The following is a 14,296-nucleotide window of genomic DNA, read 5'->3' on the forward strand; positions in this document are numbered from 1 at the left end:
GTGACTCCCTCTCTCTCTGACCCTCCCCTGCTCACACTCTCTTTCTATCTCTCCTAGAAATAAAAAAAATAAAAAAATTTAAAAAAATAAATAAAAATGAATAAACTAAGCTTCAGAGGTGAGAACTCCCACTCATCTTGGCACAAAGTCTATGCAGAAAAATCTCACAAGGAGCTCACAATACATTATCATTAAGCAAAAGAGCAGACTATGCGTGGGTCAGGAAAACAAAACAAGCACAAACAAGCAGCAAACCGAGGCTCTGTATGGACTGCAAATCTCGGAGTTGACAGATAAGAGTATCTGCAGATGTAACAGTGATGTATGAAATGCTTTTAAAAAATTAAAGACGCAAATGCAATTTCATAGAAGAACAACAATAAGATACTGTCAAAAAAGAAACGGGAACATTTGGGGATAAATCTTCTAGAAATAAAAAATAAATTGAGCACCTGCGTGGCTCAGTCGGTTAAGCATCTGACTTTGGCTCAGGTCATGATTCTTGGAGTCCACGAGTTCGAGCCCCACATTGGGCTCTGTGCTGTCAGGTTGGAGCCTGGAGCCTGCTTCGGATTCTGTGTCTCCCTCTTTCTGCCCTTTCTTATTTATTCATGTTCTGATGGATTGCTTATGTATTTCCTAGAGGGTTTTTTTTTTTTTTTTGTATTTGTTGTTCACATTACCTTAAAATTTTTGCAAGAAGTTCCATACTTTATGAAATTAGTCTCTGATGGGTCCCCGTTAGTTCTCAATTGCCTTTGAATTTTGCTTGCAGAGTTGCTGTTATTGTTTTTTTCTTCTTTTTAAAAATTAACTAATTGATTTAATTTTATTTATTTATTTGAGAGAGAGAGAGAGCATGAATGAGAGATGTGCAGAGAAAGAGGGAAAGAGGATATTAACTAATATTCATATTAATAATAACAACAAGAATTCTGTGAACTATGCCAGGATCCAGAAATACCTGTTTTGGTTAGATGCTCAAATTCTTTGATAAAATACAAACTGTAGCATAATACTAAGCCTATATATTTTTTCTAGTAAGTGTGTGGGAGAAGAAGAGAATATAAGATAACTATTTCATTTAGTTTTCCTATAAAAATGTCGGAAAACAAAAATGCACCTACTTGTGGGGTGCCTGGGTGGCTTAGTCGGTTAAGCGTCCAACTTCAGCTCAGGTCATGATCTCACTGTTCCTGAGTTCAAGCCCCACCTCAGGCTCTGTGCTGACAGCTCAGAGCCTGGATCCTGCTTTGGATTCTGTGTCTTCTTCTCTCTCTCTGCTCCTCCTCTACTTGCACTCTGTCTCTCTGTCTCAAAAATAAATAAACATCAAAAAAAAAGTTTTAATTAAAAAATTAAAAAATTAAAAATTTTTTAATGTTTATTTAATTTTACTAAGTTTTTTAAATGTTTATTTATTTTTGGGAGAGAGATGGAGACAGCGTGAGCAAGGAAAGGTCAGAGAGAGAGGGAGACACTGAATCCAAAACAGGCTCCAGGCTCTGAGCTAGCTGTCAGCACAGTGCCAGATGCAGGGCTCAAACCCACGAACGGTGAGATCATGACCTGAGCCGAAGTCAGACGCTTAACCGACTGAGCCACCCAGGCATCCGAAATAATTAAAAAAAAAAATTAAATGTATTTGCTTGAGTCTGCAGAAGGAAACATTAGATACACAAAACTATTAAAAGTAATGATTTCTTGAGTTGGGCTTCAAGGGGTCTCAGTCTGGGTTTATTTGAATTTACCCTGAAGATGGACTTCCAAAAATATATAAATTCTGTAATGTAATTTAAGATAATACATATTTTGGTCTTCTATCCAGGGTTCCTGCTCACAGTTCCCGAAACGCTTGCAATTCCCTAAGTGATAGGAGCAGTGGAAGCATCTTTCATTATAATTTACAGTCTCTTGTCCTCAGTTCCTGAAATTGCTTCGGAGCCATCAAGGTGAAACGGATCCACATTTAGGAAGAGTTGGAACGATACTCAGTGACACAGTACATAAATGAAAGGAAGAATCTGGTGAATTAAGGAAGATCGCCCAGACTTCATGTCAACTTCTCTCACAGGCCTGCGCAGGTAGCTGAAAGTGCCTTTCCTTTCAGACCATGCTTCAAGTCCCAAAGAATCCTTAAGAAGAATTTCCTCAGTTGGCCATTTCCAAAAATCACAACATGAGCGACCTGAAGGATATAGAAGTCGTATCGTCTAACCAAACATCCAAACCAAGGCAGCTTGTTTTGGTTTAAGAAACTAAAACATAGTTTTTATCACTCTGAAATAGGCCTCCATGCTGGGGGTCTCTGGAATCGCTGATGTGCTCAACGTGATTCACGTATTTCCACAAGAATGGAGCGGCAGGAAAAAAGAAAATCAAGGAAAGAGACAGGAGAGAAGACCCTGTAGGGGCCAAAGCAGGCCACCCCACAACGCGCCACTTTGGCATACTGTTTGAATTAAAGTTCCTCAGGGCGCCTGGGTGGCTTAGTCGGTTAGGCCTCTAACTCTTGATTCTGACTCAGGTCATGATCTCACGGTTCTTGGGGTTAGAGCCCTGCATCTGGCTCTGGGGTGACAGTGCAGAGCCTGCTTGAGATTCTCTCCTCTCTCTCTGCCCCTCCCCTACTCACAAGTGCACAAATAGCTTCTCTCTCTCTCTCTCTCAAAATAAATAAACATTAAAAAAGTTCCTTGAGAAACAACCCGTTATTGCAATAACACTCAGATCCTCCTCCATCTCTTTGAAAGTAGAAAACAAATCTCTCATATAAAAAAATACCCCTTCTGTACTAAGAAGCAAAAAGACATCTTTATCACCAGAGATAGGGACGTGAAAGCCAAAAAAAAAAAAAAAGCTGTAGAAACAGATCTTGTTACTTTTTTACTCATTTACTACCTCAGCCCAAACTCTGCCCTAATCACAACTCCCAAACACCTGTTTTCCTATCCTGTAGCTTCTTCACAAATGTATAGTCTCTTTCTCTAAAACGTATAAAAATCTGCCTACCTTGGCCATTTTTTTAGGTCTCAATTGCATTGTTGGGTTTCTGTACTAAAGCCTTGTGGTTTTTCTCCTGTTAATCTGTCTCATGTAAATGTATTTTAAGCATTTATTTATTTATATTTATTTATTTTGCAAAGAGAGAGAGAGAGAGACAGTGAGCAAGCATGGGAGGGGCAGAGAGAGAGGGAGAGAAAGAGAATCCTAAGCAGGCTCCACACTATTAGGACAGAGTCCAACTCAGGGCTCAAACCCACCCTCCATGAGGTCATGACCTGAGCCAAACCAAGAGTCAGAGATTTAACTGACTGAGCCACCCAGGTGCCCCTCATGTAAATTTAATTCTTAGTCCAGTGGGAAGACCTGACGGGTAAAGAAAGAATTCTCCCTTCCAACAGACCCAATGATAAAGATAATAATATAATTTAAATTTTTATTATTATTCACATTGAATATCCTAGTTATATTTCTTTCTCCCTCCCTCCCTCCTTCTTTCTTCTCTCTCTCTCCCTGTTAATTGTTTTTGGAGATGGTATCAGGAGACTTCAAAACTATACAGCAAAGGAAAGTTCATGAACAGGAAGGTCACAGATACCAGCAGAAGCAAGAAACCTACCTCATTAATACTCATTAATAAAGGGAAAGTGAATAAGAGAAATTGGCATTCAGAAAAAAAAAGAAAAAGAAAAGAAAAAACAAGACAGCACGATGAGTGGCAAACCAAGTGCTCAAGTGGTTGGTCAGTATCCAGATACTAGTTAAGACTTGGTTTCTTTCCATAGTATGGTGGAGTTTCCCATATAGCATCACAGAAAACAAATAGACAATTGTTAACCACAACTGACTAATCCTAGCAAAGTCCAGACTAATAAGAATAAATTCAACTGAGCATAACTTCTGATTTCTAATCCAGGAAATGCTATTTGTGAGTCAAGTGAATCCATTTGTTAAAATACCTATTGTAGGGGCACCTGGATGGCTCAGTCGGTTGAGCATCCAACTTCGGCTCGGGTCATGATCCCACGGTTCATGGGCTCAAGCCCCTCATTGGGCTCTGTGCTGAATGCTTGCTCAGAGCCTGGAGTCTGCTTCAGGTTCTGTGTCTCCTTATCTCTCTGCTCCTCCCCTGCTCACACCCTGTTTCTCAAAAATAAATACATGTAAAATATTTTTTTTAAATGCCTATTATAAACTTCCCACTTGGTATAGCTATGGGAACTTTCTCCAACGTATTCAACATGGCTGCAAAGAGAAGATGCTGACCTGTAGTTTGTTGACTAATTTCCAGATAATTTACTAGATAGCGATACAGATTTTATGTTTAGTTATGCAGTAGTCTTCTACTTGTTTTTTATGGTGGCTCTTCTTTTTAGCTACGAAGCCCAGTAATATGCAATGCAACTGTGGAATCACTCTCTGTAACAGCCATTGAGCATTTCCAGCCAACTCTGCTAAGGATTTCCAGTCTTCTTCCATATGTTCGCTAGAAATTGTAAATATCCTATGTAGAGAGATGGTTAAAGACCAGATTTTCATTTGCTAATATGTAAATAAAGGCATAGATTAACTTTCACTCTTTTGAATAAAAATTCCTCTCCTCTTTCAAGGAGATCCTTCGTTTGGTTTACAAATCTAAATTGTGAAATTGGTACCTCAGTCAAATAACAAAAATTCAACTGAGGAAATTTTAGAAATCTAATTGGCTTTATTAATCAATTTGTGAATCAAGCAACATCCTATCCAGCTAAGTAGCGAGGAGCTCCAAAGGGTTACAGAAAAGGAAAAGTTTTTAAAGGTAGAGAGGGAGTGGAAAAAAGGAAAATTTTAACAAGAATCCATTGTTTTAGGTAAGGTCACCCTCCTAAGGGGTCTATTAGGAAATTTCCTCATGCTGACCGGGAAATTCCATTCTGATTGGTTAAACATTATATTTCTGGGGTGGGTTGAAGCTCCAGTTAGGTTAGGTATTAAGTCTTGGTTTATTGACTTGGGGCCTTAACCTAAGTGACACCATTTTGGACCTGTGGTTTTCTCTTTTATACCCGGAACACTAATTATCACCACACGAAAATATTTCCACACGTAGGTAAAACTAGCAATCTCTGCATTACTGATTACTTACACTCACAGTTCAGGTCACTGCATTACAGAGTAAAATGCAGGGCTTGAAATTTTCAGAAAACTTGGCGAGCAATATAAGAATCTCACCTTGGTATCATAATTCCCAAGGACATGTAGACCTTTCTGGTCATCTCCCAGAATGAAACATATGTGCTCCAAACTATACATGCCCAAACTGAACCTCTCTTATTTCTTCAAAAGCCTTCTTGAGAGTGTAGAAGAATCTTCAATATTTTTTTATTCTTGAGAGCATAGGGGGACAATGAAAAAAAGGGAAATGTTAGCAAATGTATGGAAACTTTTCCACAGGATATGCAGATTACTGTATCTTGGCAAAAATGCTTAAAATATAGAGCAATGTTTCGGATTATCTGTTGTGTATATTTCTGCCTTAAGTACAAAACACCTGAGGGATATTTGTTCTGATCACTTGAATTTAACTAGAAAAAAAGAATTTGATTTATTAATGTCTTCAGTGCAGTTGAACCAAAAGTAATTAGATGTCATTCCCACCCCCCACTTTTATGATTGGGTCTTTTAAGAAAACTAATAGTAGAAAGGCTCAAACAATGACATAACTAACCCAAGGGAGGAGATCTTGTGAGATCCTGCCCTGGGGACAGGAGCCTGTAAATATAGTCCTGCAAAGATGCTAGTTAGTTAGCTGCTTTGCTAGTTAGATGATGCTTTGAGACTAACTGAACCTTGGTGCCTCAACCTGAGACAGACAAATCCACCATAAAGGAGGGCCCACCAACAATCTAGACATGGTCCAAGGTAAGTTTCATCGTCATACTACGTTTTAATTACTAGCTTTAGAAGCCAAGGGCTTTTATAAGTTTTATAGATTCTCCACAAGGATGACTCTAAGAGCTTCCTCACCTTACATCAGGACATATAACACTTTTGTTTCACGTATTCCCTTATTATGGGGATACTTTTATCTCTTTCTTTTTCTACTTTATTTTTTCTGTTATACACAGTATGCCAATGATTATCTAAATATATGTAAATATTTCTCTTAGATGAAACTTCAGTACGTGAGAGTAGGACTTTAAAGGTATAAGCATTTTTACGTTTTCTGATACATATCTTCTTTTCTTTTTAAATGTTTATTTATTTTGAAAGAGACCTACAGAGAGAGAGAGAGAGAGAGAACATGAGTGGGGAAAGGGCAGAAAGAAAGGGAGAGCAAGAATCCCACACAGGCTCCGCTCTGTCAGCGCTGAGCCTGATACGGGCTCAAACTCTGGAACTGTGAGATCATGACCTGAGCCTAAATCAAGAGTCGATGGATACGTACCTGACTGAGCCACCCAGGAGGCCTTGATGCGTATTTTTGAATCCAAATTGTTATCAGCCTGTGCAAAGTTACCACTGTCAATAAATAAAAAATACTTAGTTTGGAAAGTGGAACATGGCGTTTTCCATCGTGAAGTATCTGTTCCTATTCATAACTTGTTTATTTGAGGAGTGTTAGTAATTTTTAAAATGTATTTTCACTAATTCTTTTTATTTATTTATTTTTAATGTTTTATATACTTTTGAGAGAGTGTGAGCAGGGAAGGGCAGAGAGACAGGGGTTCAGAAGATCCAAAGCTGCTCTGTTCTGTGCTGACAGCAGCGAGCCCGATGTGAGGCTCGAACTCACAAACCATGAGATCATGAGCTGAGTTGAAATCGGGTGCTCAACTGACTGAGCCACCCAGGTGCCCCCACCAATTCTTTTTACATTGGGGTTATAATCACATTTTCTGTTTCCTGTATAAACAAACAAACAAACAAATACATCTCGCAGTTGTCATTTGCTTTTTAACTTTAGAAGTTATTAATTCATATTCAAAAATTAGTTCATAGTCACCAATGGAATATTGATCATCTATACTCTTCTCCTTCCAGACATAAAATCCTTAATATCTCCTTCCTTATAAACACTTGCAACATTTGTAACACACAAAGAGATAATATTCATAATTCATAAAGGAGTCTTATGAGCTAATAAGAAAAAGTCAAATAGTCTGTTAGAAAAGGGATAAAGTCCATGAGAAGATCAATAACTAAATTAAGAACAAATAGTGCAGTACCTTAGCTTCTTTCAAGTTGTAAAGGACACCATTTTCCCAAACACAAGCCATCCATATATCCCCAAGGAAATTCTGCAAAGTCATTGCTCTACTCCCTTGTTAACATAATTACCATGATGCCCTGGTTTTTAGGCACCAGCTGAGTTTAACTGGGAGTGAGAAAATTGACTTTAGTTCCCTCTACCTACCAAGGCATATCCTAGATTAAGGTCATAAAATCAAATGTGCTGGATGGTAATGTAAGGGTGTACTGTTGTCATGTGGCAGACCACTGAAGGTTATAAGTGTGGAAAATTAGAGACACAATAGTTGAAAGTATAAGTATATTGGTCGAGACAAGAAACAAAACCAAACAACAACAACAAAGAAAACCACATACCTGAGCTAAATCTTGCCCACTGACTTCACCTGCACATATAGATATTAAAAATTAATGTTGAGGCAAATCAAAACAATGAAAGAGAAATACTATATTGAACAAACAAAAGAATTAACCTTCAAGGGAATGCAGGGAATGCAGAGGACACGGAATACTAACTATTGTTAGATGTTACATCTAACAATTGGTGGATCAGAGAAATTTGATAGGCTTTCATAACTATACATCAATATTATCCTACAGTAAAATGGCAGACAGAATACTTGGGACTTAAAGTCACATCTCTCTCTTTATTAGGATAGTTGTGCTGAATTAGAGAACAGGCTCTTCTGAATGTCAAATTAGTGAGCTGGAACTTCCAGTCTAATAATTTAGGTAAAATGTCTCAGAAGAAATAATAAATAAAAATTCTGACAGAATAATGAAGAGACTTATAGAATAATAATATAACATAAATGTCTACATGTTGGTATTTTAAAAATACAAGAAGAAAGATAAATAAGAAGAAATAATCAGACAATGGGGAAAAATTCTTAACCAAATAAAACTCTGGATTGAAAGGGTATTCCAAGGGCTAACCTGAGAACATGTTTGAGGTTTTACTAGAAAGAGAACATCCACCGTTATAGTAATAACAAATATTTTAAAAGGCAAATAGGCAAAGTCTGTTCCTAGATATATCAGAGAAATTTATAAATTGCAACAATAAAGATCAACGCTTCAAACTTTCAACTGCTATTTGATCCATATGTTACAGGCAAAATTTCAATTCTCATGATCAAAATCCCAAATGAGGCTGTTACAAAAGAGATCCGCAATCTCTTAACCAGTTTCTAGCTACTGTTTCAAATATCATAACTGTCTTGGAGTAAATCAGTGTAGTATACGCAATTGTTGATCTGTCAATGCTTTTTTTTTTTGCTGTAGCACTATAATAAAATGTAACTGTGACTATAATAGCTTTTCTGAAGTCCCTGAGTATTTCTCTGAGTCATTAAACATGAGGGTGGCTTTGGGGATCCCTGACATAGATACCTACAGAAGAATGAGTCTGCATTAAAATATCCAGTGTGGTCGACAGCTCTCTGTAGCCAAAGGAGAACTCTAGGGGGTACTAGCTATCTAACTTTGCTGCAATCATCAAGAAATCAAAAGCAGCATGAATACAGGGGAGAAGAACAAGAATCAGCAATGAAACAACCTTTCCCACATCAGGTGTTCAGGCTCGAAGGGGATCTGAATAAGGCAAGTGAGAGAAGTTTGATACTGAACGGTAGGTTTAAGCTTCGGTTTTAGTCTGGATCGGACGTGGTGTTCGCGTGTCTATAGCTGCTGTGGGTTCTGCCTAAGGTTGTACCCTGGAAAAAGAAGAACTCAGCAAAATAGGGTTGTAGGGACCGTGGGGGAAGGACTAAATTTGCTCTGCTTTCATACTAAAGTCCAACTTTTTGAAAATAAAATTTGTGTCTCTAACCTAGACAAAGCTTTTAAAATATTCTACCCCCTTAATATGTAGGCATCCCATATCTAAATTACACTGCCCAAGGAAGGAATCAAAAACAAGTGATCGCTCATTACGCTAAGGTTAAATACGTCTGGCAGAGGAAGACAAATACTGTATGTTACTTACATGCAGAATCTAAAAAAAGTCAAACATGTAAAAAGAGAGGCTGGGATTAAGGATACTGGGGAGATGTTGTTTAAAGAGTCCAAATTTACAACTAGCAGCTAAATAAGTTCTGAAGGTCTAATCAACAACATAACTTATAAACTTCAAATTTGCTGACAGACTAGATCCTAACTGATCTCAACACACAAAAAGTAAATGACAATTATGCAGCAAGATAGAGGTGTTAGCTAATGCTACAGTGGTAACCACATTGCAATATATAAATGTATCCAACCAACACATTGTATACCTTGAATTTACACAGTGTTATATGTCAGTTACATCTCAACAACAACAAAAAATTAGTTTCACCATATTCATTTTCCTACGATGTGTTCTATAGGCCTTTAAAATAACATATTTAAAAAAAAATAAACACATTTTTTCTCATATGCCAATGGGAAGTCAAATAGCAAACTTAAATCTTGTTGCTTAAAAACTAAAACATCTATGAGAGAGAAAGGTGAAATAAATAAAGTAACGTTTTATTTGCTGGGAAGAAAAAAGCAGGCAACTTCTGTCAAAACATGAGATGCTTGATAACCCAGTATTAATGAGTAATACTTGATACCGAAACTGGCATTATACCTGGGGAATGAGAAAAATGTAAAACTATGTTGCATTGTAAGTGTTTTCTGTATTTTGTGTGTGTGTGCAAAATAACCTCTATAGTACTCTAGAATTTCAGCCTTGTATTTTGGGGGGTAAGAGGCACCAGATTCTTTTGTTTGAATGAATGATACAAATGAAAGAACTTAAAAAAAAAAAAATGGAATGCTTCGTGAATGTGTGCGTCAACTTTGGTAGGGGCCGTGCTGATCTCTGTCTCATTCCAGTTTCTAGTATAGGTGCTGCCCAAGCGAACATACCTTGTATTTTCTAAGGCTTGTGTTTTTCTCTCTTATTCATTTACTTATTTGAAACCACCTTTGGCATATTTTTTAAAAATTTGTTTTATTTATTTTTGAGAGACACAGCATGAGTGGAGGAGGGGCAGAGAGTGAGGGAGACACAGAATCCGTAGCAGGCTCCAGGCTCTTTGCTGTCGGCACAGACTCCGACGTGGGGCTCCAACCCACAGACCATGAGATCATGACCTGAGCTGAAGTCAGACCACTGAGCTTTAACCACTGAGCCACCCAGGGACCCCCAACTTTGGCATATGTTTAAGAAATAGTAGGGTTCTCATGGGCTCTCCAAATGGACTTCTAGGCATGTATTGTGGGTGCATTGCCAAAAATTCGTCATACCAGTTCATTTTATGTTCATTCTTTCCTAAATACAACTTTAAGTCAAGGTTAGCCATCAGCCACAGGTAATAAGGTTTTAGAATTCCCAAATATTTATTTCATCAATTCTGGGAGTTTTCTGTCTCTGAGACTTGCTACACTTAATTTTGTACAGTTGAAATCTAGCCACAAGTAGATTTCTGTCTTCCCAAGTCTGCTCTTGTATCTCAGCAAATTCCCATTGTCTTGGGGATATATTCTAATTTTACTACTAATTACATGACTTTTCTGATGAAAACACAGCAAAATCTTTTTCTTTTAACTTATTCCAGGCAGATATTTTCAGCAAGATTCAATGACTATGTCTCAGAACAGAATAAAGGAAGTGGAGAGAAAGGAAAGAAATGTACATGGAGTTCTACACATTATCTTCACTCTTGACAAAATCGCAATCATTTCTGGCACATTCTATGGGTGTGCGGGTTTCCTTAGATTCATGCACTTCAGCTTCTTCAGGACACAGAGAGAAGCCTGTTTCAATTTGCTGTTCCAGAAAATCAGAAGAAATGTATGGCCAGATGGATATAAAAATACTAATGTGTTAGCCAACATTTTTGCCACCCAACTGTCTAGGATGATATAGGTCAAGTTCATCATAATACTGCTCAAATAGTACATGAAGAAGAAGAGTAGGAATGAAATCATAGACTTCATGGCTCTCACATGAACCTTTGTGATAGGATCCCCACCTGCGCCCTTCATCTGTCTGGTGTGAATCCATAAGGAAAAGATCAAAAGGACAAAGGAAGTCAGACACACTCCAAAGGGGATGAGGAACATTATGTTCTGGAGCATATGAGACATAAATAGCTCATATGCTCTCCCTGTGAAACTCAATGTCCGATTTCTTCCAGTGTTTACCTGGGTTTTGGTCAGGTTCCTAGACACTGTATCCTGCAAAGGCAGGGACAAGCAGAAAGAGAAGGCCGCTCCCAGTACAATAATGAGAAGCACTTTGTGAATTCGCCATTTCATCCAGAGGAAAATGCGGTTGGAAAAGCTGGCTATCTTGAGGAAATAGAAGACACAGAGGCAGGTGGTACAGGTTGTACAGAAATAATTGGATCCTGTCCAGAGGATTTCAAAATGTATCCACTGATTATGATTGTACCATATTTCCTCACAAATTACATCTAAGCCTATGCCTAAAATGATTATACACAACAGAACTATTCTGGAAAGGGCTAAGCAGGTAATAATAAAGTCAATTACGAAGAACTTCCAGTTCCTGATCCAATCGATACAGTTAACCAATATAATGAATCCATTTCCCAAAATCCCCATTAGGAATTCTCCAGCAAACAGCATCATAAATACGCTCTTCAGTATGCTTGCCATGCCTGCTGATACGCAAGCTCCCTCTTTGGGACTTCTCTGATTCGTGAATTAAGTGTTACAGACTTACGGATGCAAAGCTCTAATGTTGAATAAGTTTCTTTTTCCTGTACTTTGATATCCACTGGCAAAGAGAAGATTGTCTCCAGGAGGCTCCCAAAGTCTTAGTCGCCTTAGGAAAACCACCTTTATTTTTCTTGATGGGGAAAATCTGTTGTAAAATGGCCACCAGGACTAAAACAACACCTGCCCCTGATTAATGAGGAATGCGGAAGTAACTGCCTATAAATCGTTCCTTCTGCAAACGCCCCGCCCTGGGCTCCGACCTCTGGAGAATCATCTCCTTGAACCCCCTACCCACCTCTCCGGTGTAAAATAAACCTCCTCCCTTCCGAGATCTCTGAGTGCCACTTGGTTCCGCCGGTTCAGACCAGATTCTGTAACACTCTCAACATCTGGGCTAGTGATTTTTCAAGGCAAATAGCATACGACCCATTGCTTATAATTTGTATGCAAAGCTATTCGTTAGGATTTGAATCCTAGTTTGTGAAAACACAAACTAGAGATTGCTTTTTACATATTTTTTTACAACGTCCTTTTTCGTTTTAAGATTCAGACATTTTTGATCCATTCGCCTTCGTTATGAGCTAGCAACCTGAAAACCCAATCTAAGACATGTGGTGACTCGGTCTGGGTGCTCTGAGAAGCAAGCACATTACCAGGGGAAATGCCCCAGTGAGAAACGAAGGAGTGAGCGGGAGAAGACTAGGGAAGCTGTTCTCAGACACGTAAGCCTGAGTTCTGTGGAAGGAGAAGGAAGGACCGGAGGTAGGTCTTAGGTAGCAGTGCTATCTAAGAGAGTTTCAAGACAGTCAGTGGGAGTTTGCAACTCCATGGTGCCCATCAGAGGTGGCCTGAGTCTCCCAAGGGGGGGTCCTGCTATTGACTCTCTGCCCAGCTCAGTCATTGGCTGGGAACCGCTCAGAGAAGGGGTTGGGGTGAGCACAGGGAGGCGAGCCTGCCAGCTGTTGGGGAAATAAAGTTAAAAGCAAAATCTCCTGCCAACACAGAAAACCTCTCCACAAAGGAAGTAGAGAAAGAAAACACTTTGATTATTGAATCAAGCATTAAATCAGAATCTGATGCACCTCCCGGGCAATTTACAGAAACAGAAAGAAATCTCACCCTTTTATGTAATGCAAACAGATACGATCCGTTACATACATGTTCTCAAGGTAAACAATAACTAGTCCTCCAGTGAGGTGACTGGACAGCACTATTTAATACAGGTGGTTTGTCCTAAATTTACCTGGTGTTGGGTTGACCATCTGTGTTAGTTAATTGGCTTTATACAAAGGAAAAAACACATTCAGGTATTTATGACAGGAGGCAGTTTTGCTTCCTGGTGTCAGGCACCAGCTGAAATTAGGCTCCCGTCCTCTCCTAGAAACCGGGAAGTAGAGGTCCTTGTTTTTAATAGGGAGAATTAAGCCTCTTGTTTTTAATTTGTATTTGCCCTTACATAGCCAGTTAGGCTCCCCTAAATCAGGGATCTTCGAGGCACCTTTTCCCAACCACCACATGCAGCAATTATCTTAAATTGTAGTCAGAGTTTATCTTCACCTACTCACCTCACCAATACATAGTATGTATAAAGTACTCAAAGTCGGTGTAAATACAGAAAATCTGCTGTCTGAAGTTACAGCATCTCTCGGAGTCTAGGGCAGTGGTGAGACATGGCTGCAAACTCTTTAACCCTCTTCTTTTACTGAGATCTGGGGTCTTCAGCTCCTCTTCTTGAAGCTGAGTGGGCTTATGACTGCTGCACTCAATATATAGAGCAAATGACATTACGGAATTCTCAGGCTGTCCTTAAGAAATCATGCGACTTTCGCTTTAATCACTAGAACATTTTCTCTTAGAGTCCCGAGTGCTCTGTCAGAAGTTTGACAAATCAGAGACCAGTATGCTGGAAGGAAACCAACCCAGATAAGAGGCCGCAGGTAGGCAAGCTGGTTCGACATTCAAACTGAGCTCGGGCTTTCAATCAGCCCGCTTCAGTGATAGATCTAAGAGAAAAGAATCTGCTTGGTGATTCCAGCCTCTTCCATTTGAGTCATGCTCCGTTGCCTGAGTAGCCTGAGGCTGAAGCCCCAGACATTTTGGAGCAGAGACTGGAGGTCCTGATGTGCCGTGTCTAGACTCCTGACTCATGTGATCTGGGAGCATAATAATTGTTTTGTACCACTCAATTTTGGATATGTTAAAGAGCAATCGATGTCCAGAACAAAGTGACTAGCATCTAGATAGAAAAAGCCTTCTATTATTCCAGCTGCCCATCTATCTCCTTCCCCCAATACAAATAGCATAACTTTTGTTATACAAAATTACAATTTAAAAAAAAATAGACAAA

General features: G+C 38.9%; 1 protein-coding gene and 1 non-coding gene across 2 annotated transcripts; both read right to left on the reverse strand.

Moving 5' to 3' along the window:
- Positions 1-10,022: 10,022 nt before the first annotated feature.
- Positions 10,023-10,124, reverse strand: LOC120223876. Its single transcript, XR_005526390.1, has one exon. It is a non-coding gene; the product is annotated as a U6 spliceosomal RNA (small nuclear RNA).
- Positions 10,125-10,956: 832 nt separating this feature from the next.
- On the reverse strand, positions 10,957-11,886 carry LOC120223867 (taste receptor type 2 member 7-like). The gene has a single exon (XM_039222110.1). It carries the CDS (start codon positions 11,884-11,886, stop codon positions 10,957-10,959), a length of 930 nt encoding a protein of 309 aa, XP_039078041.1.
- Between the last annotated feature and the right edge of the window lie 2,410 nt (positions 11,887-14,296).

The sequence above is a fragment of the Hyaena hyaena genome, unplaced genomic scaffold, assembly GCF_003009895.1.
Source record: "Hyaena hyaena isolate Hyena2069 unplaced genomic scaffold, ASM300989v1 scaffold_1056, whole genome shotgun sequence".
Taxonomy (NCBI): Eukaryota; Metazoa; Chordata; class Mammalia; order Carnivora; family Hyaenidae; genus Hyaena; species Hyaena hyaena.